The 26,644-nt window shown below is 45.8% G+C and overlaps 1 protein-coding gene across 2 annotated transcripts in view; it reads right to left on the bottom strand.

Moving 5' to 3' along the window:
* The window catches only part of LOC143962103 (phospholipid scramblase 1-like), an 85,216-nt gene that overhangs the window by 4,965 nt on the left and 53,607 nt on the right, over positions 1 to 26,644 (bottom strand). For both annotated transcript variants that reach the window (XM_077471430.1, XM_077471429.1), the window contains exons 4-7: positions 20,115 to 20,157; positions 15,170 to 15,390; positions 14,848 to 15,009; positions 6,504 to 6,665 (exon numbers count right to left, since the gene is read on the bottom strand). In XM_077471430.1, the coding sequence (XP_077327556.1) occupies positions 6,504 to 6,665; positions 14,848 to 15,009; positions 15,170 to 15,390; positions 20,115 to 20,157 (588 nt within the window). The remainder of the gene's footprint in view (positions 1 to 6,503; positions 6,666 to 14,847; positions 15,010 to 15,169; positions 15,391 to 20,114; positions 20,158 to 26,644) is intronic.

The raw sequence follows: 26,644 nt of genomic DNA, 5'->3' as shown, positions 1-26,644 counted from the left end.
GAGGGGGGGAATAGTGACAGCAGCAGCTTTCCCCACCGTGCGGACGCCCATGGCTGGAGGAGGAGAGCGGAACTGTCAGCGTGGCGCTGAGGCTGAGCTGTGTGTGAGAGAGACACACAGCACAGCCCATGCAGCCGCCAGTTCCGCATGACACAGGCACGGCCGTATGGCGGTAGGCGTGCGGCGGCCGTGGCCTGTGTTACCCACGATCAGGCCGCGGCCGCCGCTTACCTCCCGCTGTGCGGCCAGATCATCAACAGGCCACGGGCGGCCCCGGCCCACCGGGCAAATGCCCGGTCTGCCCTATGGCCAGTCCGGGCCTGTCTGTATCTATTGAATGTGACTTGAGAAGCTGTCTTTGGCTTATCCTCTGTGTCCCTTGAATGAGATCTAGGGAACTGTGTTTGGACTTTCCACTGTGCCCCCTGAATGTGACTTGAGGAGCTGCCTTCGGACTATCCATCTTTATTCTCCTTAATGTGACTTGAGGAGCTGCCTTCAGGCTATCCATCTTTATTCTCCTTAATGTGGCTTGAGGAGCTGCCTTTGGACTATCCATCTTTGTTCTCCATAATATGACTTGAGGGGCTGTGTTTGCACTATCCTCTGTGTCTTTTGAATGTGACGAGGAGCTGACTTTCGGTTGTCCTCTGTGACCCCTGAATGTGACTTGCAGAGTTGTCATAAGACTATTGTCAGGGCTGGCCTCAGCCCTTCCTTCTTTGAGCTGGCCGCTCAGCTGTCGGCTAATTGCCAGCTCCTATCTCTCCACAGTTACTCAGCTGTTGATGATATCCTGCCCGTCAGTACTGCCTACTTAAACCGTCCAGCCCAGAGGATCTCTGCCTTCACCTTGGTCAACATCACAGAGATGCTCTCCTGCATTCCTTTTAAAAGACTTGCTTGGCTGACATCCTTTCTGGCTCCAGATCCTGCTTGCTGTTTTACTACGCTCATCTCCAGCTCCCTGACGTTTGGCTTGTCTGACTACCCGTTCCAGTTCCTGAACTCTGGCTATATTTTTGACTATGTTTGTTATATTTTACTTTTATTATTAAACAAGTGTGGTTTAACTGTACTTCTGTCTCGGTCTGATTTCATAGTTTCTGACAGCTATCCTCTGAATGTTATTTGGGGTACTATTGAGGGCTCAATCTCTATGATCCCCTAAATGTGACTTGAGTAGTTTGCGTCTTTTGCACGCGAGTTGCTGTCTTTAGACTGTCCTCTGTGTCCTGAGTGTGACTTGGGAGCTCTACTTTGGACTGTCTTCTGTATCTCCTCAATTTGATTTGAGGAACTGTCTTTGGACTGTCCCCTGTGTCCTCTGAATGGGACTCAAGGAGCAGTTTTTGAGCTGTCTTCTGTATCCCCTCAATGTGACTTGAGGAGCCATCTTTGGACTGTCCTCTGTGTCCCACAAATGCGATTTGAGGAGCTATCTTAGGACTGTCTTCTATATGCCCTCAATGTGACTTGAGGAGCCATCTTTGGACTGTCCTGTGTCCCCCAAATGTGATTTGAGGATCTATCTTAGGATTGTCTTCTATATGCCCTCAATGTGACTCGAGGAGCTGTCTTCGGACTGTGCTCTGTGTCCCCCAAATGCGATTTGGGGAGCTATCTTAGGGCTGTCTTCTGTATCCCCTCAATGTGACGTGACTTCGGACTGTCCTCTGTGTCCCCCAAATGCGATTTGAGGATCTATCTTAGGACTGTCTTCTGTATGCCCTCAATGTGACTCGAGGAGCTCCTCGAATCACATTTGGGGGACACAGAGGACAGTCCGAAGACAGCTCCTCGAGTCACATTGAGGGCATACAGAAGAAAGCCCTAAGATAGCTCCTCAAATCACATTTGGGGGACACAATCTTAGGGCTGTCTTCTGTATGCCCTCAATTTGACTTGAGGAGCTGTCTTCGGACTGTCCTCTGTGTCCTCCAAATATGATTTTAGGAGCTATCTTAGGACTGTCTTCTATATGCCCTCAATGTGATTTGAGGAGCTGTCTTAGGACTGTCCTGTGTCTTCTAAATGTGACCTGTGGAGTAGCCTTTGGACTATCCATCTGTGTTGTCCTTATTGTGACTTGGGCTGTTTTTGCACCGTCCTCTGTTTTTTCAGAATGTGACGAGCAGCTGACATTGTACTCTGTGTTCCCCTGAATGTGACTTGAGGAGTGGTCTTTAGACAGTCCTTTGTGTCCCCTGAAAGTGACTTGAGGAACTGTTTTGCGTTGCCCTCTGTATCCAGGCCCGGACTGGGACAAAAAATAGGCCCGGGCATTTTAGATTGAACAGCCAACCTTTCCAGGGACCGGGGGGGTGCGGTTCGGTAGACATTAGCGGGGGTGGCTGGTGTTTGATCCTCCACACTGCAATGTGCAGGGACACTGTGATATAAAGGGAACTGCACTAAAAAGGGGCACTGCAATGATTACAGTGCCCTTTAATGGGGCAGTCCCCTTTATATTATAGTGTCCCAGTCCTATTGTGGCCATGCCAGTACTGTCTGTCTCCTATTGTGTCCATGGCCCAGTGTGCAGGTACAGCGTGGCTCTTTCTCTGGTGTTGTGGTACAGCGTGGCTCCCTCTGGTGGCGCTGGTACAGAGTGGCCCCCTCTGGTGCTGCGGGTACAGGGTGGCTCCCTCTGGTGCTGCGGGTACAGCGTCGCTCTCTCTGGTGGTGCGGTGCAGCGTCGCTCTCTCTGGTGGTGCGGTGCAGCGTCGCGCTCTCTCTGGGGGTGCGGTGCAGCGTCGCGCTCTCTCTGGGGGTGCGGTGCAGCGTCGCGCTCTCTCTGGGGGTGCGGTGCAGCGTCGCTCTCTGGTGGTGCGGTGCAGCGTCGCGCTCTCTCTGGGGGTGCGGTGCATCGTCGCTCTCTGGTGGTGCGGTGCAGCGTCGCTCTCTCTGGTGGTGCGGTGCAGCGTCGCTCTCTCTGGTGGTGCGGTGCAGCGTCGCTCTCTCTGGGGGTGCGGTGCAGCGTCGCTCTCTCTGGGGGTGCGGTGCAGCGTCGCTCTCTCTGGGGGTGCGGTGCAGCGTCGCTCTCTCTGGGGGTGCGGTGCAGCGTCGCTCTCTCTGGGGGTGCGGTGCAGCGTCACTCTCTCTCTCTGGTTGTGCTGGGGCTATTAGTTCCCCCAGCACAGTCCTCTGTTTCATTTGCCATGTCTCCTGTAGTAGCTGTAACAAGCACTCCTCAGCTTGTTTCTGGGTTTTCTCTTTCACCCCAGCAGAGTGCATGCTGGGGACTGTAGTCTGCTCCCTGCTGAGACCAATGGTGCCGTGTATCTCTGGGACTACATTTTCCATGATGCCCCTCTAGTTTCTTCTGATTGGCCCTCTGTTTTGGCCAATGGGGAGGGAAAATGACCTTCTCTTCCCCTGCTGCCGACGTGAGAAGGGGAGGGGGAGCGAGGGGGGGAATAGTGACAGCAGCAGCTTTCCCCACCGTGCGGACGCCCATGGCTGGAGGAGGAGAGCGGAACTGTCAGCGTGGCGCTGAGGCTGAGCTGTGTGTGAGAGAGACACACAGCACAGCCCATGCAGCCGCCAGTTCCGCATGACACAGGCACGGCCGTATGGCGGTAGGCGTGCGGCGGCCGTGGCCTGTGTTACCCACGATCAGGCCGCGGCCGCCGCTTACCTCCCGCTGTGCGGCCAGATCATCAACAGGCCACGGGCGGCCCCGGCCCACCGGGCAAATGCCCGGTCTGCCCTATGGCCAGTCCGGGCCTGTCTGTATCTATTGAATGTGACTTGAGAAGCTGTCTTTGGCTTATCCTCTGTGTCCCTTGAATGAGATCTAGGGAACTGTGTTTGGACTTTCCACTGTGCCCCCTGAATGTGACTTGAGGAGCTGCCTTCGGACTATCCATCTTTATTCTCCTTAATGTGACTTGAGGAGCTGCCTTCAGGCTATCCATCTTTATTCTCCTTAATGTGGCTTGAGGAGCTGCCTTTGGACTATCCATCTTTGTTCTCCATAATATGACTTGAGGGGCTGTGTTTGCACTATCCTCTGTGTCTTTTGAATGTGACGAGGAGCTGACTTTCGGTTGTCCTCTGTGACCCCTGAATGTGACTTGCAGAGTTGTCATAAGACTATTGTCAGGGCTGGCCTCAGCCCTTCCTTCTTTGAGCTGGCCGCTCAGCTGTCGGCTAATTGCCAGCTCCTATCTCTCCACAGTTACTCAGCTGTTGATGATATCCTGCCCGTCAGTACTGCCTACTTAAACCGTCCAGCCCAGAGGATCTCTGCCTTCACCTTGGTCAACATCACAGAGATGCTCTCCTGCATTCCTTTTAAAAGACTTGCTTGGCTGACATCCTTTCTGGCTCCAGATCCTGCTTGCTGTTTTACTACGCTCATCTCCAGCTCCCTGACGTTTGGCTTGTCTGACTACCCGTTCCAGTTCCTGAACTCTGGCTATATTTTTGACTATGTTTGTTATATTTTACTTTTATTATTAAACAAGTGTGGTTTAACTGTACTTCTGTCTCGGTCTGATTTCATAGTTTCTGACAGCTATCCTCTGAATGTTATTTGGGGTACTATTGAGGGCTCAATCTCTATGATCCCCTAAATGTGACTTGAGTAGTTTGCGTCTTTTGCACGCGAGTTGCTGTCTTTAGACTGTCCTCTGTGTCCTGAGTGTGACTTGGGAGCTCTACTTTGGACTGTCTTCTGTATCTCCTCAATTTGATTTGAGGAACTGTCTTTGGACTGTCCCCTGTGTCCTCTGAATGGGACTCAAGGAGCAGTTTTTGAGCTGTCTTCTGTATCCCCTCAATGTGACTTGAGGAGCCATCTTTGGACTGTCCTCTGTGTCCCACAAATGCGATTTGAGGAGCTATCTTAGGACTGTCTTCTATATGCCCTCAATGTGACTCGAGGAGCCATCTTTGGACTGTCCTGTGTCCCCCAAATGTGATTTGAGGATCTATCTTAGGATTGTCTTCTATATGCCCTCAATGTGACTCGAGGAGCTGTCTTCGGACTGTGCTCTGTGTCCCCCAAATGCGATTTGGGGAGCTATCTTAGGGCTGTCTTCTGTATCCCCTCAATGTGACGTGACTTCGGACTGTCCTCTGTGTCCCCCAAATGCGATTTGAGGATCTATCTTAGGACTGTCTTCTGTATGCCCTCAATGTGACTCGAGGAGCTCCTCGAATCACATTTGGGGGACACAGAGGACAGTCCGAAGACAGCTCCTCGAGTCACATTGAGGGCATACAGAAGACAGCCCTAAGATAGCTCCTCAAATCACATTTGGGGGACACAATCTTAGGGCTGTCTTCTGTATGCCCTCAATTTGACTTGAGGAGCTGTCTTCGGACTGTCCTCTGTGTCCTCCAAATATGATTTTAGGAGCTATCTTAGGACTGTCTTCTATATGCCCTCAATGTGATTTGAGGAGCTGTCTTTGGACTGTCCTCTGTGTCCCCCAAATGCGATTTGAGGATCTATATTAGGACTGTCTTCTGTATGCCCTCAATGTGACTCGAGGAGCTGTCTTCGGACTGTCCTCTGTGTCCCCCAAATGTGATTTGAGGATCTATCTTAGGACTCTCTTCTGTATCCCCTCAATGTGACTTGAGGAGCTGTCTTCGGACTGATCTCTGTGTCCCCCAAATGTGATTTGAGGATCTATCTTAGGACTCTCTTCTGTATCCCCTCAATGTGACTTGAGGAGCGGTTCTTGAACTGCCCTCTCTCTTTTTTGAATGTGAGTTGATAAGGCCATGTTGAGGGATTAGGGAGGGTGTTAGGGGTTAGTCTAAAGAATATTCTTAGGGGCCAGTGTGAGGGTTTGATTGACTCAGATAGTTAGATTTATAGTTACAGGTTTAGGAGGAACTTTTGGTGTTTGGGGCTAGAGTAAGTGTTACGGTTAGAGGAACGGGCTAAACTGAGGCCTAGAGACTGGGGTTAGGTTTAGGGTTAGAGGGAGGGAAGGTTTTTTAGGGTTCAGGCATGAATGAGGTTCAGGGTTAGAGAGAGGAATTAGGTTCAGAGTTATGGTTGAGAATGGTGTTAGAGTCATGGTATGGCTGTCTAAATCTTAAGTTTAGACATAGAGATAGACATTTTGGTTTGGTGTGCTTGAGCTATGGTCATCAACACCAAACCATCATTTCTTCTATACATGTCCAGACCACACATCAATGGGTGATAAAATTATGTAATCTGCAGTGTATAAAGCCTGAAATTGTACGAGTTGTTAAAAAATTCAAGGACTTGAGCAACAGAACGCTAAAAAAAACACCAGAATCTAGAAGGGCGTCCTTTATCTGCACTAAGGGGAGGTGATGAACGAAACCGAAAATAATCTCATATAAGTAAAGGCAGCGTTCGTTTTTTGTATTTATTTATTTTGGTTGTGACTGATTTAAGTGGTTTTAGGACCTACCAGTGGTCTTTATCATGGTCTTCCAACAAAATGAGCTGTAAACAACCTTGGCCTATAGGGGGAGCTCTCCATGCATGACTTTAAAGAAGGACTCACCAGCAGGAAGCAGGCGCCCAGTAACACTGCTTTCATCTTCACATCCAAATCCTTTGGGAACTGGATCCCAAAATTATCGGCATCTGTGAAGATTTCCTTAGGTAGTCCGGTCCACTGCTTACTAATCCGACCCACACTGCGCGACTCACACAGCGGCTTCACCTGAGATACAGAAGAGGGCGAGAGTGAGAGGAGGCTGAGATGGGGAGAGGAGAGGAGGATGAAGTGAGAGGAGGCTGAGATGGGGAGAGGAGAGGATGAAGTGAGAGAAGGCTGAGATAGGGCGAGGAGGATGAAGTGAGAGGAGGCTGAGATGGGGAGAGGAGAGGATGAAGTGAGAGAAGGCTGAGATGGGGCGAGGAGGATGAAGTGAGAGGAATCTGAGATGGGGAGAGGAGGATGAAGTGAGAGGAGGCTGAGATGGGGAGAGGAGAGGATGAAGTGAGAGGAGGCTGAGATGGGGAGAGGAGAGGATGAAGTGAGAGAAGACTGAGATGGGGAGAGGAGGATGAAGTGAGAGGAGGCTGAGATGAGGAGGATGAAGTGAGAGGAGGCTGAGATGAGGAGAGGATGAAGTGAGAGGAGGCTGAGATGGGGAGAGGAGAGGATGAAGTGAGAGGAGGCTGAGATGGGGAGAGGAGAGGATGAAGTGAGAGGAGGTTGAGGTGGGGAGAGGAGAGGATGGAGCGAGAGGCGGTTGAGGTGGGGAGAGGAGAGGATGAAGTGAGAGGAGGCTGAGATGAGGAGGGGATGAAGTGAGAGGAGGCTGAGATGGGGAGAGGAGAGGATGAAGTGAGAGGAGGTTGAGGTGGGGAGAGGAGAGGATGGAGCGAGAGGCGGTTGAGGTGGGGAGAGGAGAGGATGAAGTGAGAGGCGGTTGAGGTGGGGAGAGGAGAGGATGAAGTGAGAGGAGGTTGAGATGGGGAGAGGAGAGGATGAAGTGAGAGGAGGTTGAGATGAGGAGAGGATGAAGTGAGAGGAGGTTGAGGTGGGGAGAGGAGATGATGAAGTGAGAGGCGGTTGAGGTGGGGAGAGGAGATGATGAAGTGAGAGGAGGTTGAGGTGGGGAGAGGAGAGGATGAAGTGAGAGGCGGTTGAGGTGGGGAGAGGAGAGGATGAAGTGATAGGAGGTTGAGGTGGGGAGAGGAGAGGATGAAGTGAGAGGAGGTTGAGGTGGGGAGAGGAGAGGATGAAGTGAGAGGCAGTTGAGGTGGGGAGAGGGGTGTAGTGGAGTCAGAGTGGTCTGAGGCAGGGAGAGGAGAGGAATCAGAATAGGCTGGGGAGAGGAGAGGAGAAGAGAAGAGACTGAAACAAAAGAGGTGAAGTTTGAGTAGACCCAGATAAGATACATATGTAGAACAACTTCTGCATTGAAGGGTAAACATATAGAAGTATATGAATTGGGAGCTGGTAGTTAATCAAGAAGAATCATCATTGTATCAAAGTGCAATAAAAGATCAATATCACTTGGTAAGTATGGGAAGATTTTTGATTTCAGGTATCACAGACTCAGAATAAAAATTGTATTAAAAATAAAAAAAATAATATAACAGAAAATCCTATTGGCTACTAATTATCAAATGATTATTCTGCCCCATGAATCCATCACTAGGATGTACACTGAAGTCCGATCTGCTGAACCCTGAAGGGTTAAATTAGCAATGATCCAGTCTATACTTCCAATGGTAGAATGATCAGATCTCGAAGATCTCCGAACCTCGAGATCCCACAATCCAAACTGGATCTAATCGATGGGTCTAAACTTGTGTTTATTGTTGCTTTAGACCAGTGATTCTCAACCAGGGTTCCGTGGAACCTTAAGTTTCCTCCAGAGGTTGTAGGGGTTCCTTCAGCATTGGGCAATTTGTGCCTCTCAGATAAGTTCCCACTCACACCATTGATCTTTTTAGCTCTCTGTAAGGAGGTAATAATTCCCAAAATGGTTTCGGGAAGACCCCCCCAATGACTGTGGCCTTTGTCTAAAACTGGCTCCATAAAGACATGGTGTTACCGGTTTGGTCTGTAGGAACTCGAGTGACCTGCACAGAGCCTTGGCCAACTTTAAAGTCCTCATGCGATGGTACCTGGTCCCGGCCAGGATAGCCAAGTTCGTCCCGGGCTACCCCGCAAACCTGTTTCAGAGGCTGTGCTGAAGCGGGCACCCATGTCCATATCTGGTGGACATGCCCAATAGCCCAACGCTTCTGGACAATGGTATTTCAGATGGCATCGACAATGACACCTTAAAACCCGACCCTTCTTTAGCGCTACTTAATCTAACACCCCGCAACTGCACCAGAAATCAGCTGTCCCTCTTTCTCCAACTAACCACGGCGGCAAAACAAACAATAGCAAGAGCCTGGAAAACACCAACACTTCCTATAGCTGAGCTAAAAAATAGGGTTACCCATGCGATGATCCATTGCAAGATCGAATCGAAAATTCTAGACCACGTGCCCCGATTTAATAAGATATGGCAACCATGGATAAAGTATTACCTACCCCCCGACCTAGATCCCAACCTTTTGGAGCCTTGAGCGCCCCCTCACGAAAAATCTCCCCGCTGCATGCCGACCTGGACCCGTGCGGGCCAGCCGACCAACTCCCCCCTACCTTCTTCCCAAACCTCATTCTCCTCTTGTTACCCCCCCTCACTCTTCTCTCAGTTTCTAGTCTTTCCACTTTCTCTACTCTACCTCTCCATATCTAAAAAAACGTTGCCCACGCAGTACCTGTACTCCCTTGTATGTTCCAGTTCTTAATCCCGGGAGTAACCCATTTCCCCAACCCCGGAGATTTCGGGACGCCGGTCCCTTATTGTTCTTGTTAGAAATTACTCTCCTCTACGATCAGACTCTCTAGATCCCAATTTAAGCTTGACTTTATTGTCCTGGGACGTAGTCCCATTCCCGCCGTTTTCATGTTACTTAAACTAATGACTTGTTTATCTTATGACTACATTGTACTGTGTAATCACTCTGTTAATTAATAATAAAATAATTTTGAAAAGACCTGCACAGAGCCTTGACCTTAACCCTACTGAACACCTTTGGGATGGATTTGGATTGTGAGCCAAGTCTTCTCCTCCAACGTCGGTACCTGACCTCACAAATGGGCACACATTTCCACAGACACCCTTCAAATGCGGAGTGTCCTTTCAGAAGAGTGGAGGCTTTTATAGGCACAAAGAAGGAAGAGGGTAGGGGGCAACTCAAAGCCAGCTCCTTAAAGACATGGTTTGACCAGTTTGGTTTGGAGGAACTCGAGTGTCCTGTACAGAGCCCTGGCCTCAACCCTACTGAACACCCTTAGGATGGATTTGGATTGTGAGCCAGGTCTTCTCCTCCGACATCAGTACCTGACCTCACAAATGGGCACAAACTTCTACAGACACCCTCCAAATCTTGTGAAATGTCCTTTCAGAAGAGTGGAAACTGTTATAGGCACAAAGAAGGAAGAGGGTAGGGGGCAACTCAAAGCCAGCTCCATAAAGACATGGTTTGACCAGTTTGGTTTGGATGAACTCGAGTGTCCTGTACAGAGCCCTGACCTCAACCCTACTGAACACCTTTGGGATGGATTTGGATTGTGAGCCAGGTCTTCTCCTCCAATATCAGTACCTGACCTCACAAATGGGCACAAATTTCTACAAACACCCTCCAAATCTTGTGGAATGTCCTTTCAGAAGAGTGGAAGCTGTAAGGGGCACAAAGAAGGAAGAGGGTAGGGGGCAACTCAAAGCCAGCTCCATAAAGACCAGTTTGGTCTGTAGGAACTTGAGTGTCCTGTACAGAGCCCTGACCTCAACCCTACTGAACACCTTTGGGATGAGTTGGAATGATGATTGTGAGCCAGATCTTTTTTCTTTTTTGGCATCCAATGTGAGGCCCAACATGTGAGCCAGATTGTCTTAGCCCTTGTAGACACGATCGGAGATTCCGACAACCAAATCCGTCGGATTTTGTCCAACGGATTTCGTCCGAAACTGTTGTATACACACGGTCGGACGAAGTTGTCGGAAAATCCAATCGTTCAGAACGTGATGACGTTATTTCGTTACGATGGGACTACGTTCACGCTAGTAGCCAATAGCTTTGGTGTAGGAATTTGATCTGAGCATGCGTGGCACTTTGTCCGATCGGAATTCTCTACACATGATCGGAGTATGTCCGATCGGAGCATTTTGTCGGAAAATATTTCCGGCAAGTTGGAAAATTTGGTCCGACGGATATTCCGATGGAAACAGTCCGATGTAGACCACACACAGTCGGAATATATTCGACAAAACGCTCCGATCGGACACATTCCGTCAGAATCTCCGACCGTGTGTACAAGGGCTAATTCAGCATCAGTTTGTGACCTCACAAATGAGTCGGCTCCATAAAGACGTGATTTTTTCCAATTTGGTGATAAAGAACTTGAGTGTCCTGCACTCAACCCCTGACCTTAAGCCCTACTGAACACTTTTGAGATGAATTGAAATGGCAATGGTGGGTCAGGTTTCCTCATCCATCATTAGAAACTGACCTCACAAATGGGCACAAATTCCCACAGACACCCTCCAAAATCTTGCGGAAGGCCTTCCCAGAAGAGTGGAGGATGTATGGGGGGGGGAGCAACTCCAAATGAATGGCCATGGTCTTGGAATGGGATCTCCAACAAGCTCATATGGGTGTGATGGTCAGGTGTCCACAAGCTTTTGGCCATATAAAGTATTTGTTAGTGTTGGGTGACCATCACTAAAAAACTTTCACCTAAAAAAGAAAGTTGTGGAAAAAATGTATGGGAAGGGTGAGATCCGCCCAAATTCCTCCGCCCGCACACATTCCAACCTCCACAGTGGAGAAAATTGGGAAATACCATGTAAAATATGAAGGGTGAAGAGCATGAGTTTCACTGAGAAATGCTGTAAACACGGGGGGGTGATGAGAAACAATGATGCGTTTTATATGATCATGAGGAAGAATTTATTTTTCTGTAGCAAGAATTGAGTTTGTTTTTGGCAGTGGGGCCTTATTTAATGAGTCCCGTGGATTAAAATGATTGATGCCACCATTTATAGCAACATTAATTCAACATTTGTTGATATGTTTATAACTGAAGATTCTACAAGGATATGAATATTTATTTTTGGTGCTTTCTGCCAAATCTGAAATTCAGGGAATGTTTTTATTTTGCAATCAAAGCAACAGCTAGTCCATTTTTTTTTTGGGCTCAGTGTACCTAATATTCTGTACGTGAGAGAAGTCGTCTCCGTAAACTTGCGTTCCCTGAGCCACCAGTTGTGGATCTTCCCCATTGTCGTTGATTTAAAACTGCAATGGAGCCCTTACACCAATGCTCGCCATAGTGGGAGGATCCGGGTGTCCCAGACTCCTGATCTGTCCCATCCGCTGCCACTTCCTAAATTTGACTGACAGGCCAGGAGACTCCTGGTGTTTCCCACACACCATGAGATTATACCTTGACTGACAGGCCAGGAGACTCGTGGTTTTTCCTACACACCATGACATTATACCTTGACTGACAGGCCAGGAGACTCCTGGTGTTTCCCACACACCATGAGATTATACCTTGACTGACAGGCCAGGAGACTCCTGGTGTTTCCCACACACCATGAGATTATACCTTGACTGACAGGCCAGGAGACTCCTGGTGTTTCCCACACACCATGAGATTATACCTTGACTGACAGGCCAGGAGACTCCTGGCGTTTCCCACACACCATGACATTATACCTTGACTGACAGGTCAGGAGACTCCTGGCGTTTCCCACACACCATGACATTATACCTTGACTGACAGGCCAGGAGACTCCTGGCGTTTCCCCACACACCATGACATTATACCTTGACTGACAGGTCAGGAGACTCCTGGCGTTTCCCACACACCATGACATTATACCTTGACTGACAGGTCAGGAGACTCTTGGCATTTCCCACACACCATGAGATTATACCTTGACTGATAGGCCAGGAGACTCCTGGTGTTTTCCACACACCATGAGATTATACCTTGACTGACCGGCCAGGAGACTCCTGGTGTTTCCCACACACCATGAGATTATACCTTGACTGATAGGCCAGGAGACTCCTGGTGTTTTCCACACACCATGAGATTATACCTTGACTGACCGGCCAGGAGACTCCTGGTGTTTCCCACACACCATGAGATTATACCTTGACTGATAGGCCAGGAGACTCCTGGTGTTTTCCACACACCATGAGATTATACCTTGACTGACCAGCCAGGAGACTCCTGGTGTTTCCCACACACCATGAGATTATACCTTGACTGATAGGCCAGGAGACTCCTGGTGTTTTCCACACACCATGAGATTATACCTTGACTGACCAGCCAGGAGACTCCTGGTGTTTCCCACACACCATGAGATTATACCTTGACTGATAGGCCAGGAGACTCCTGGTGTTTCCCACACACCATGAGATTATAGCTTGACTGATAGGCCAGGAGACTCCTGGTGTTTCCCACACCAAATGACTATATACCTTGACTGACAGGCCAGGAAACTCCTGATCTGTTTTGCCTTCTATAACATCACACTGTACATGGACCGAAAATCCAGGTGACTCCTGATCTGTCCTGTCCAGGGGTGGACTGACCATTCGGGCACTGCCCGAGGGCCCCATGCCACCAAGGGGCCCCATCAGGGTTGTCAGCCTCAATAAAACCAGGGACAGTATGTAAAAATCTGTGTTTTTTTTTTAAATCTCAAGATTATAGCTGCCACACCTCTCCAGTATCTTTCAGTGTGTGTTTGTGTATTCTGTGTGTATATTGTGTGTGTGTGTGTGTATACTGTGTGGCCCCGTAATCTATTGCTTTAGGGCCCATAATCTTCTACTATTGCCCGGGGGGCCCTATAATCTCCTATTGCCCAGGGGGCCCCATGAGTTATCAGTCCGCCCCTGGTCCTGTCCACCATGACATCAAACTTTGACTTACAGGTCAAGAGACTTCTGATTTGTCCCATCCACCATGAAATCATACCTTGACTAGCAAGCGAGGGGATACCTCGTCTGTCTCATCCACCATGACATCATACCTTGACTGACAGGTCGGGAAACTCTTGATCTGTCCTGCCTACCATTCCATCATACATTGGCTGATAAACCAGGAGATTCCTAGTCTGTCCTGCCGACCATGACATCATACCTTGACTGAGAGGCAAGATGATTTCTGGTCTGTCCTGCCTACAAGAACATCATGCCTTGACTGAGAGGCAAGATGATTTTGGGTCTGTCCTGCCCACCATAACATCATACCCTGACTGACAAACCAGGAGACTCCAGGTCTGTCTTGCCCGCCATGACACCCAGCCAGAAGACTTCTGGTCGGTCCTTTTCATTATGAAGCAATCATACCATGACTGACATGCCAAGAGACTCCTGGTCTGTCCTGCCTATCATGACATCATAATGTGATTGAGAGGCAAGACGATGTCTGGTCTGTCCTGCCCACCATGATATCATACCTTGACTGAGAGGCAAGACGATTTCTGGTCTGTCCTGCCCACCATGATATCATACCTTGACTGAGAGGCAAGACAATTTCTGGTCTATCCTACCTACCATGACATCAGATGATTCCTTGACTGAGAGGCAAGACGATTTCTGGTCTGTCCTGCTTACCATGACATCATACCTTAACTGAGAGGCAAGATGATTTTGGGTCTGTCCTGCCCACCGTGACATCATACCTTGAATGGGAGGCAAGATGATTTTGGGTCTGTCTTTCCCACCATGACATCCTACCTTGACTGAGAGGCAAGATGATTTCGGGTCTATCCTGCCCACCATGACATCATACCTTGGCTGAGAGACAATATGATTTATGGTCTGTCCTGCCTACAATGACATCATACCCTGACTGACAAACCAGGAGACTCCAGGCCTGTCTTGCCCGCCATGACACCCAGCCAGAAGACTTCTGGTCAGTCCTTCCCATTATGACATCATAGCTTGACCGACAGGCAAGGCGATTCTTCCTCATGCCCATGAAAAGCACTAGGTCCCATTCCATGGTGGGAATTGTAGTTTGATACAGAAGCAATGAACAGGAGAAGAGAGATGATGTGGGCATGTCGTCGTCATCATCGTAGTCCAACTTGGATGCCCAGAAAAAGGTGACAACACCACAGCTAAACTGAGCGATTGTTGTCACCCTAGAAAGGAAGTGGCTGTGGATACGCTTTTTTTTTTTTCTGGTAGGATCACCAAAATTGGATTTACTTCAAAACAAGAATGAAACTTTTTTCGAAAACACCCTAAAAAATGTAGAAGAAGATATTTGGATGGAGGTTGGCGCCAGGGCCTCGTCTCACCTGGAAGTTAATGTCTCCGCAGCAGCTGGACATCAGACACGGCCCGACCACCTTCAACACCGGCTCCCGACTCTCCGTCATCAGGGAGTATTTGGGGAGGAACGGGTGCCACGTCTGGGCAACGTAACCGATGGTTTGACCCGGGGGGCTCTGCACCTCCAACTGCATGACAGACAGACAGACAGAAAGAAGTCACCAACACGGGAAGAGTCACGGAGGACCAAGATATGATATTTAATGAAAGAGACGGATAGCAATATATACACAGGCCTGAAAATATCACTCGCGATTTGAGTTTAGCCGCGGCGGCGCGGCGTCTCACCTCCTGTAAGCAGCAGGGGAAGCAGCAGCTGGAACATCTGAGTGGGCGGACAAAATGGATGACCTCCCGTCCCGTGTAGTCGCAGACGTGCAGATTGAGGGGGCGGAGGGATCCGCAGCAGCAACGAGCGCACACCGTGCTCCTCTCCTGCACCGAGAATATCCGCTGACCCATTATATTCCGCAGCTCATACTGATTGCAGGTCTCGAAGCCCGTGATCGCTGCAAGGCAACCAGGAGGAACGTGTTAATGATCACTCTCGTTTTTTTTTTAATCTGGTAAATATTTTAATACATAAATCCAGAAAATTAAAAAATTGGAACCCCCCCCCACAAGAAAAAACCAACACTGCCGGTCACCGAACCCCCCCGCCAAGAAAAAAACCCATCACCGACGGTCACCGCCCTCCTCAGATATACAAATAGATACGATGCAAAAGACATTGCTACAATGAAACTAATACTGATCATCAAAGTAACAAGTACAAGTATTATGTACTTGTTATTTATTATATGCTTGTTATTTTATATTTATATATGGCGATTATGTATTATATACTTGTCAATTATTATACGTTTATATTTACTATAGGTTTATCATTTATTATATACTTTTTTATTATTATATACTTGTTATGTATTATAAGCTTGTTATTTATTTAATACTCTTGTTATGTATTATATGCTTGTTTTTTAAATATTCATTATATACCATAATTGTTATTTATTATGTACTTATTATTTAGTATATACTTTTTTCATCATATATTTATTATTATTTTCCAATATGTAATATAAACAAATCATCGTGTTTATAAGCCGGGCCCTCTGATCCCTCCTGTATTGATGTGTAATGTCTGCCCTCGTGTTGCAAAAGCACTGCACAAACTGTTGGCACTATATAAATCCTGTATAACAATAATAATAATAACAATAAACAGGAGGGGGGTCATTAGAGAAGATTGTGCGGTTCCCGGCAGCACCACCAGGTGGCAGCACATCTCCAAGGCTGGTCGCTGTGCTGCGTCAACAAGAAGAAGAGCTCCGCTCCCCTCTCAGTCTGTCCCAGCCACACTTCCCACAATGCAACGGGGCCTTCTCTATAGTTCACCAAAGTCCCTTCCCTGCAACATGATATCTGCAAACTAACAATCCTGAATATTCCGCAGCCTTCTATTCCACCGCAACCCCCCATCACTGCCCCGCCACCCAATCATATCAGCAGAGGACCATGTATCACTGCTACATACACACTACATACAATGTATCACTTCTACATACACACTACATACAATGTATCACTGCCACATACAAACTACATACAATGTATCACTGCTACATACACACTACTTACAATGTATCACTTCTACATACAAACTACATACAATGTATCACTTCTACATACAAACTACATACAATGTATCACTTCCACATACAAACTACATACAATGTATCACTTCTACATACAAACTACATACAATGTATCACTTCTACATACACACTACATACAATGTATCACTTCTACATACAAACTACATACAATGTATCACTTCTACATACAAACTACATACAATGTATCACTTCTACATACACACTACATACAATGTATCACTTCTACATACAAACTACATACAATGTATCACTTCTACATACAAACTACATACAATGTATCACTTCCACATACAAACTACATACAATGTATCACTTCTACATACAAACTACATACAATGTATCACTTCTACATACACACTACATACAATGTATCACTTCCATATACAAACTACATACAATGTATCACTGCTACATACAAACTACATACAATGTATCACTTCTACATACACACTACATACAATGTATCACTTCTACATACAAACTACATACAATGTATCACTGCTACATACACACTACTTACAATGTATCACTTCTACATACAAACTACATACAATGTATCACTTCTACATACAAACTACATACAATGTATCACTTCCACATACAAACTACATACAATGTATCACTTCTACATACAAACTACATACAATGTATCACTTCTACATACACACTACATACAATGTATCACTTCTACATACAAACTACATACAATGTATCACTTCCACATACAAACTACATACAATGTATCACTTCTACATACAAACTACATACAATGTATCACTTCCACATACAAACTACATACAATGTATCACTTCTACATACAAACTACATACAATGTATCACTTCTACATACACACTACATACAATGTATCACTTCCATATACAAACTACATACAATGTATCACTGCTACATACAAACTACATACAATGTATCACTTCTACATACACACTACATACAATGTATCACTTCTACATACAAACTACATACAATGTATCACTGCTACATACACACTACTTACAATGTATCACTTCTACATACAATGTATCACTTCTACATACAAACTACATACAATGTATCACTTCCACATACAAACTACATACAATGTATCACTTCTACATACAAACTACATACAATGTATCACTTCTACATACACACTACATACAATGTATCACTTCCATATACAAACTACATACAATGTATCACTTCTACATACAAACTACATACAATGTATCACTTCTACATACACACTACATACAATGTATCACTTCCATATACAAACTACATACAATGTATCACTTCCATATACAAACTACATACAATGTATCACTTCTACATACACACTACATACAATGTATCACTTCTACATACAAACTACATACAATGTATCACTTCTACATACACACTACATACAATGTATCACTTCTACATACAAACTACATACAATGTATCACTTCTACATACACACTACATACAATGTATCACTTCCATATACAAACTACATACAATGTATCACTTCCATATACAAACTACATACAATGTATCACTTCTACATACACACTACATACAATGTATCACTTCTACATACAAACTACATACAATGTATCACTTCTACATACACACTACATACAATGTATCACTTCTACATACAAACTACATACAATGTATCACTTCTACATACACACTACATACAATGTATCACTTCCACATACAAACTACATACAATGTATCACTTCTACATACACACTACATACAATGTATCACTTCCATATACAAACTACATACAATGTATCACTTCTACATACACACTACATACAATGTATCACTTCCACATACAAACTACATACAATGTATCACTTCTACATACAAACTACATACAATGTATCACTTCTACATACACACTACATACAATGTATCACTTCTACACACAAACTACATACAATGTATCACTTCCACATACAAACTACATACAATGTATCACTTCTACATACAAACTACATACAATGTATCACTTCTACATACACACTACATACAATGTATCACTTCTACATACAAACTACATACAATGTATCACTGCTACATACAAACTACATACAATGTATCACTTCTACATACACACTACATACAATGTATCACTTCTACATACACACTACATACAATGTATCACTTCCACATACACACTACATACAATGTATCACTGCTACATACACACTACATACAATGTATCACTTCTACATACACACTACATACAATGTATCACTGCTACATACACACTACATACAATGTATCACTTCTACATACAAACTACATACAATGTATCACTGCTACATACACACTACATACAATGTATCACTTCTACATACACACTACATACAATGTATCACTTCCATATACAAACTACATACAATGTATCACTTCTACATACAAACTATATACAATGTATCACTGCTACATACAATGTACCTACAATATATCACTGCTACATACAATGTATTACGTCTACACACAAACTACATACAATGTATCACTGCTACATACAAACTACCTACAATGTATCACTTCTACATACACACTACATACAATGTATCACTTCTACATACACACTACATACAATGTACCACTTCTACATACACACTACATACAATTTATCACTTCTACATACAAAGTACATACAATGTATCGCTCCTACATACAAACTACATACAATGTATCACTTCCACATACAAACTACATACAATGTATCACTGCTACATACACACTACATACAATGTATCACCTCCACATACAAAGTATGATTCCTGATCGGAGATTGGTGGAGTCCTGAGCAACATTCAGCCTTTGTGTAGAGAAAACGCACATTTTCATTCTTTCCGGTCACACATGGCGGTGTCATTAATTATTCTCGGCTCTCCCACACATCTACACGCGGGTGCGGCCCCGTACGGCTGGGTGGGGTTGGTGCTTGGGGAATGGTCCGGGATCCCGGATGTCTGGTTGAACATCTGAAACCCCCCAACACCCCTCCATTCCGTGCAGTTGGCAGTTGTAGTGTGGTCATCCCCCCCCCCGCTCACTTCCTTGGGTGCCATTTTTGCAGCCATGGCATGTGCCCCATCCCGTCCAATCGGCATGTAAGGCATCTGGGTAAGACCGCAGCCCAACCACCTATCTCTACTACCCTGACCACACACCGTGCTGTACAAGGAGGCTGCTTGGATGGGGTGGGACACAAATGCCGTGGCTGCCTGGCTTCGCTTTACGGAGGAGGAGAACCCTCGTTGGGTTGAGTGGTCAGAACCACCACCACCAAATACAATTCAGGTCAATGGGGAAGCACCACGACCACCCTTCATCCTGGACTCAGATGTCTCTTTCTGATTTCACTGGACACTGAGAGCTTCTCACCACCAGCAAATCAGATCAGAGCCCCGCCCTCATTTCCTGGCTGGAGAACATCCAGCATCATCTAGCCTTTCCTCCCCAACCTGCATGCCCCGCCCCTTTTATTGGTTGGATTTCAGTTCTTTCCATCACGGAGGCGCCGGTTCCTCTCACTCACCTTCTAGAAGTTCTGTCTTCTGGTGGATGAGGATTTGGTCTATCTGAAAGAGGAGAAAGAAACGATCAGATAATGGCGCCAGCCGGTCACATGACATTGTGCGCCCCGCCCCCTACAACCACCACTGAGAATACAACTCAACAATGTACACATGGTTTATTATACAATGTATCCACACAGGAGCAATACACACTACACAGAGAAACACTGTTACCATGTGCATTGCCTTGAAAAAGTATTCATACCCCTTGAACTTCTCCACATTTTGTTGAGTTACAACCAAAAACGTTAATGTATTTTATTGGTATTTTATGTGATAGACCAACACAAAGTGGCACATAATTGTGAGGTGGAAGGAAAATGATAGGGGGGAGGGGGGGGGGGGGGCATTTGTATGGTGCCCCCCGGAGTCAATACTCTGTAGAACCCACTTTCATTGCAATTACAACTGCAAGTCTTTTTGGGGATGTCTCTTCCAGCTTTGCACATCTAGAGAGGACATTTTGCCCCCTTCTTCTTTATAATATCTCAAGCTCTGCCAGATTGTATGGAGAGCGTCTGTGATCACCAATTTTCAAGTCTTGCCACAGATTCTCAAAGGGATTTAGGTCTAGATCAGTGATTCTCAAACAGGGTTTCCGTGGAACCCAAGGGTTCCTCCAGAGGTTGTAGGAGTTCCTTCAGCATTGGGCAAGTTCTCCCTCTCGGATAAGTTCCCACTCACACCATTGATCTTTTTAGCTATCTGTAAGGAGGTAATTCTTCCCACTGACCACAAGTGTAAGACCCATTCTTCCCAATGACCACAAGTGTAAGGACCATTCTTCCCAATGACCACAAGTGTAAGACCCATTCTTCCCAATGACCACAAGTGTAAGGACCATTCTTCCCAATGACCACAAGTGTAATGACCATTCTTCCCAATGACCACAAGTGTGAGGACCATTCTTCCCAATGACCACAAGTGTAAGGACCATTCTTCCCACTGACCACAAGTGTAAGGACCATTCTTCCCAATGACCACAAGTGTAAGGACCATTCTTCCCAATGACCACAAGTGTAAGGACCATTCTTCCCAATGACCACAAGTGTAAGGACCATTCTTCCCAATGATCACAAGCGTGAGGACCATTCTTCCCAATGACCACAAGTGCGAGGACCATTCTTCCCACTGACCACAAGTGCAAGGACCATTCTTCCCACTGACCACAAGTGCAAGGACCATTCTTCCCACTGACCACAAGTGTAAGGACCATTCTTCCCCCTGACCACAAGTGTAAGGACCATTCTTCCCACTGACCTCAAGTGTGAGGACCATTCTTCCCAATGACCACAAGTGTAAGGACCATTCTTCCCACTGACCTCAAGTGTGAGGACCATTCTTCCCAATGACCACAAGTGTAAGGACCATTCTTCCCAATGACCACAAGTGTGAGGACCATTCTTCCCAATGACCACAAGTGTGAGGACCATTCTTCCCAATGACCACAAGTGTAAGGACCATTCTTCCCAATGACCACAAGTGTAAAGACCATTCTTCCCAATGACCACAAGTGTGAGGACCATTCTTCCCAATGACCACAAGTGTGAGGACCATTCTTCCCAATGACCACAAGTGTAAGGACCATTCTTCCCAATGACCACAAGTGTAAAGACCATTCTTCCCAATGACCACAAGTGTGAGGACCATTCTTCCCAATGACCACAAGTGTAAGGACCATTCTTCCCAATGACCACAAGTGTGAGGACCATTCTTCCCAATGACCACAAGTGTGAGGACCATTCTTCCCACTGACCACAAGTGTGAGGACCATTCTTCCCAATGACCACAAGTGTGAGGACCATTCTTCCCAATGACCACAAGTGTAAGGACCATTCTTCCCAATGACCACAAGTGTAAAGACCATTCTTCCCAATGACCACAAGTGTGAGGACCATTCTTCCCAATGACCACAAGTGTGAGGACCATTCTTCCCAATGACCACAAGTGTGAGGACCATTCTTCCCACTGACCACAAGTGTAAGGACCATTCTTCCCACTGACCACAAGTGTAAGGACCATTCTTCCCACTGACCACAAGTGTAAGGACCATTCTTCCCAATGACCACAAGTGTAAGGACCATTCTTCCCAATAACCACAAGTGTAAGGACCATTCTTCCCGATGACCACAAGTGTGAGGACCATTCTTCCCACTGACCACAAGTGTAAGGACCATTCTTCCCACTGACCACAAGTGTAAGGACCATTCTTCCCAATGACCACAAGTGTAAGGACCATTCTTCCCAATGACCACAAGTGTGAGGACCATTCTTCCCACTGACCACAAGTGTGAGGACCATTCTTCCCACTGACCACAAGTGTGAGGGCCATTCTTCCCAATGACCACAAGTGTAAGGACCATTCTTCCCAATGACCACAAGTGTAAGACCCATTCTTCCCAATGACCACAAGTGTAATGACCATTCTTCCCAATGACCACAAGTGTAAGGACCATTCTTCCCAATGACCACAAGTGTGAGGACCATTCTTCCCAATGACCACAAGTGTGAGGACCATTCTTCCCAATGACCACAAGTGTAAGGACCATTCTTCCCAATGACCACAAGTGTGAGGACCATTCTTCCCAATGACCACAAGTGTGAGGACCATTCTTCCCACTGACCATCACACTAATGCAGCCTTTCTCAACCTTTTCAACACAGAGGAACCCATGAAATAGTTCTCCCGTCTCGGGGGAACCCCCTGCTAAAAATTAGAAATCTACAACTCATGATACATTAGTGTGATGGTCAGTGGGAAGAATGGTCCTTACACTTGTGGTCATTGGGAAGAATTACCTCCTTACAGATAGTTAAAAAGATCAATGGAGTCAGTGGGAACTTATCCGAGAGGCAGAAATTGCCCAATGCTGAAGGAACCTCTACAACCTCTGGAGGAACCCTAGGGTTCTATGGAACCCTGGTTGAGAACCACTGCACTAATGTACCATGAGTTGTAGAGTTCTAATTTTTAGAAGGGGTTCCTCAAGACTGGAGAACTATTTCAAGGGTTCCTCAACACCGGAGAACTATTTCAAGGGTTCCTCAAGACCGGAGAACTATTTCAAGGGTTCCTCGAGACCGGAGAACTATTTCAAGGGTTCCTCAAGACCGGAGAACTATTTCAAGGGTTCCTCGAGACCGGAGAACTATTTCAAGGGTTCCTCGAGACCGGAGAACTATTTCAAGGGTTCCTCAAGACTGGAGAACTATTTCAAGGGTTCCTCGAGACCGGAGAACTATTTCAAGGGTTCCTCGAGACCGGAGAACTATTTCAAGGGTTCCTCGAGACCAGAGAACTATTTCAAGGGTTCCTCAAGACTGGAGAACTATTTCAAGGGTTCCTCGAGACTGGAGAACTATTTCAAGGGTTCCTCAAGACTGGAGAACTATTTCAAGGGTTCCTCGAGACCGGAGAACTATTTCAAGGGTTCCTCGAGACCAGAGAACTATTTCAAGGGTTCCTCAAGACTGGAGAACTATTTCAAGGGTTCCTCGAGACTGGAGAACTATTTCAAGGGTTCCTCAAGACTGGAGAACTATTTCAAGGGTTCCTCGAGACCGGAGAACTATTTCAAGGGTTCCTCGAGACCGGAGAACTATTTCAAGGGTTCCTCGAGACCGGAGAACTATTTCAAGGGTTCCTCAAGACTGGAGAACTATTTCAAGGGTTCCTCGAGACCGGAGAACTATTTCAAGGGTTCCTCGAGACCGGAGAACTATTTCAAGGGTTCCTCGAGACCGGAGAACTATTTCAAGGGTTCCTCAAGACTGGAGAACTATTTCAAGGGTTCCTCGAGACCGGAGAACTATTTCAAGGGTTCCTCGAGACCGGAGAACTATTTCAAGGGTTCCTCAAGACCGGAGAACCATTTCAAGGGTTCCTCGAGACCAGAGAACTATTTCAAGGGTTCCTCAAGACTGGAGAACTATTTCAAGGTTTCCTTGAGACCGGAGAACTATTTCAAGGGTTCCTCTGTGTTGAAAAGGTCGAGAAAGGCTGCTCTAGACATTGACTTGCCCATTCTAACACATGAATATGCTTTGATGTAAACCATTCCATTGTAGCTCTGGCTGGATGTTTCGGGTCGTTGTCCTGCTGGAAGGTGGACCTCCGCCCCGGTCTCAAGTCTTCTGCAGACTCTAATGCCGCGTACACACGGTCAGAATTTCCGACAGAAAAAGTCAGATGGGAGCTTTTGGTCAGATATTGCGACCGTGTGTACGCCCCATCAGACTTTTTCTGTCAACCTTTCCGACGGACTAATGCCGCACACACACGATCGGAATTCTCGTCGGAAAAAGCTCAGATGGTTCTTCCTGTTGGAATTTTCAACAGAATTCCACTCAAGCTGTCTTGCCAACACACGGTCACACCAAATTCCCACCGCCAAGAACGCGGGGACGTACAACGTGTACGACGGGACTAGAAAAAGGAAGTTCAATACCCACAGTAGCCAATAGCTTCCGTCTCGTAGTTGAATCTGAGCATGCGTGAGTTTTTTGGCGTGTCGGAATTGCCTACACACGATCGGGATTTCCGATGATGGATTGAACAGAGCTCCCTGAGATGATCAAAGCTCGGGAGATATTTATATATATATTTTAAACTTAATTTTATTGTACATTTTACAGAGTAGAAAGTGGAAGGTTGAACATTTGATGAACATTTGATGAACATATGAACAGTCATATGAGGAATAGATTATCTCGTATCAACAAAAGGTATAGATAGGTCATGGGGAGGCATTTAGGAGCCAAATGTCCCGGAGCTTTTGGAATTGAGGAATTTGAAGGTGGGGTTTGGTGTACAGAAATTCCACCGGGCGATGGTTATTCAGAAGAGCGATCAGCGCTGAGCTAGAAGGGGGGGGGGGTCCAATTTTTGGCAATAGCTAGTTGAGTATCAATAAATATATGTGAGAGATGACTGTGTGCAGGGGGTGGACTGACAACTCATGGGGCCCCCGGCAATAGATTATGGGCCCCCGGCAATAGATTATGGGGCCCCCGGCAATAGATTATGGGGCCACACAGTATACACACACACACACATACAATGTACACACAAATACAGTATACACACACACACACACACAGTATACACACACACACAGTATACACACACACAGTATACACACACACACACACACACACACACAGTATACACACACACACAGTATACACACACACACAGTATACACACACACATACAGAGTATACACACACACACAGTATACACACACACACAGTATACACACACACACACACAGAGTATACACACACACACAGTATACACACACAGTATACACACACATACAGTATATACACACAGTATACACACACATACAGTATACACACACATACAGTATACACATACAGTATACACACACAGTATACACACACAGTGTACACACACATACAGTATACACACACATACACACACATACAGTGTACACACACAGTATACACACACACATTATACACACACACATTATACACACACACATTATACACACACACATTATACACACACAGTATACACACACATATACACACACATATACAGTATACACACACAGTATACACACACATACAGTATACACACACATACAGTGTACACACACAGTATACACACACACATTATACACACACAGTATACACACACACATTATACACACACACATTATACACACACACAGTATACACACACACATTATACACACACACACAGTATACACACACACATTATACACACACACATTATACACACACAGTATACACACACACATTATACACACACACATTATACACACACACAGTATACACACACACATTATACACACACACACATTATACACACACATTATACACACACACATTATACACACACAGTATACACACACATATACAGTATATACACACACAGTATACACACACACACAGTATACACACACATACAGTATACACACACAGTATACACACACATACAGTGTACACACAGTATACACACACATACAGTATACACACACACACATACAGTGTACACACACAGTATACACACACAGAATACACACACACACACACACACACACATACAGTATACACACACAGTATACACACACACACACACACACACACATACAGTATACACACACAGTATACACACACACACACATACATTATACACACACACACACATACAGTGTACACACACAGTATACACACACACACACACAGTATACACACACAGTATACACACACACACACACACACACACACACACACACACACACACACATACAGTATACACACACACACACACACACACACACACACACACACACAGTATACACACACAGTATACACATACAGTATACACACACAGTATACACACATACAGTAAACACACATACAGTAAACACACACATACAGTATACACACACAGTATACACATACAGTATACACACAGTATACACACACATACAGT

This window comes from Lithobates pipiens, unplaced genomic scaffold (assembly GCF_037356315.1).
Source record: "Lithobates pipiens isolate NorthernLeopardFrog02 unplaced genomic scaffold, aLitPip1_a1.2 Scaffold_8, whole genome shotgun sequence".
Lineage (NCBI taxonomy): Eukaryota > Metazoa > Chordata > Amphibia > Anura > Ranidae > Lithobates > Lithobates pipiens.
This window is presented reverse-complemented; position numbering and strand designations above follow the sequence as displayed.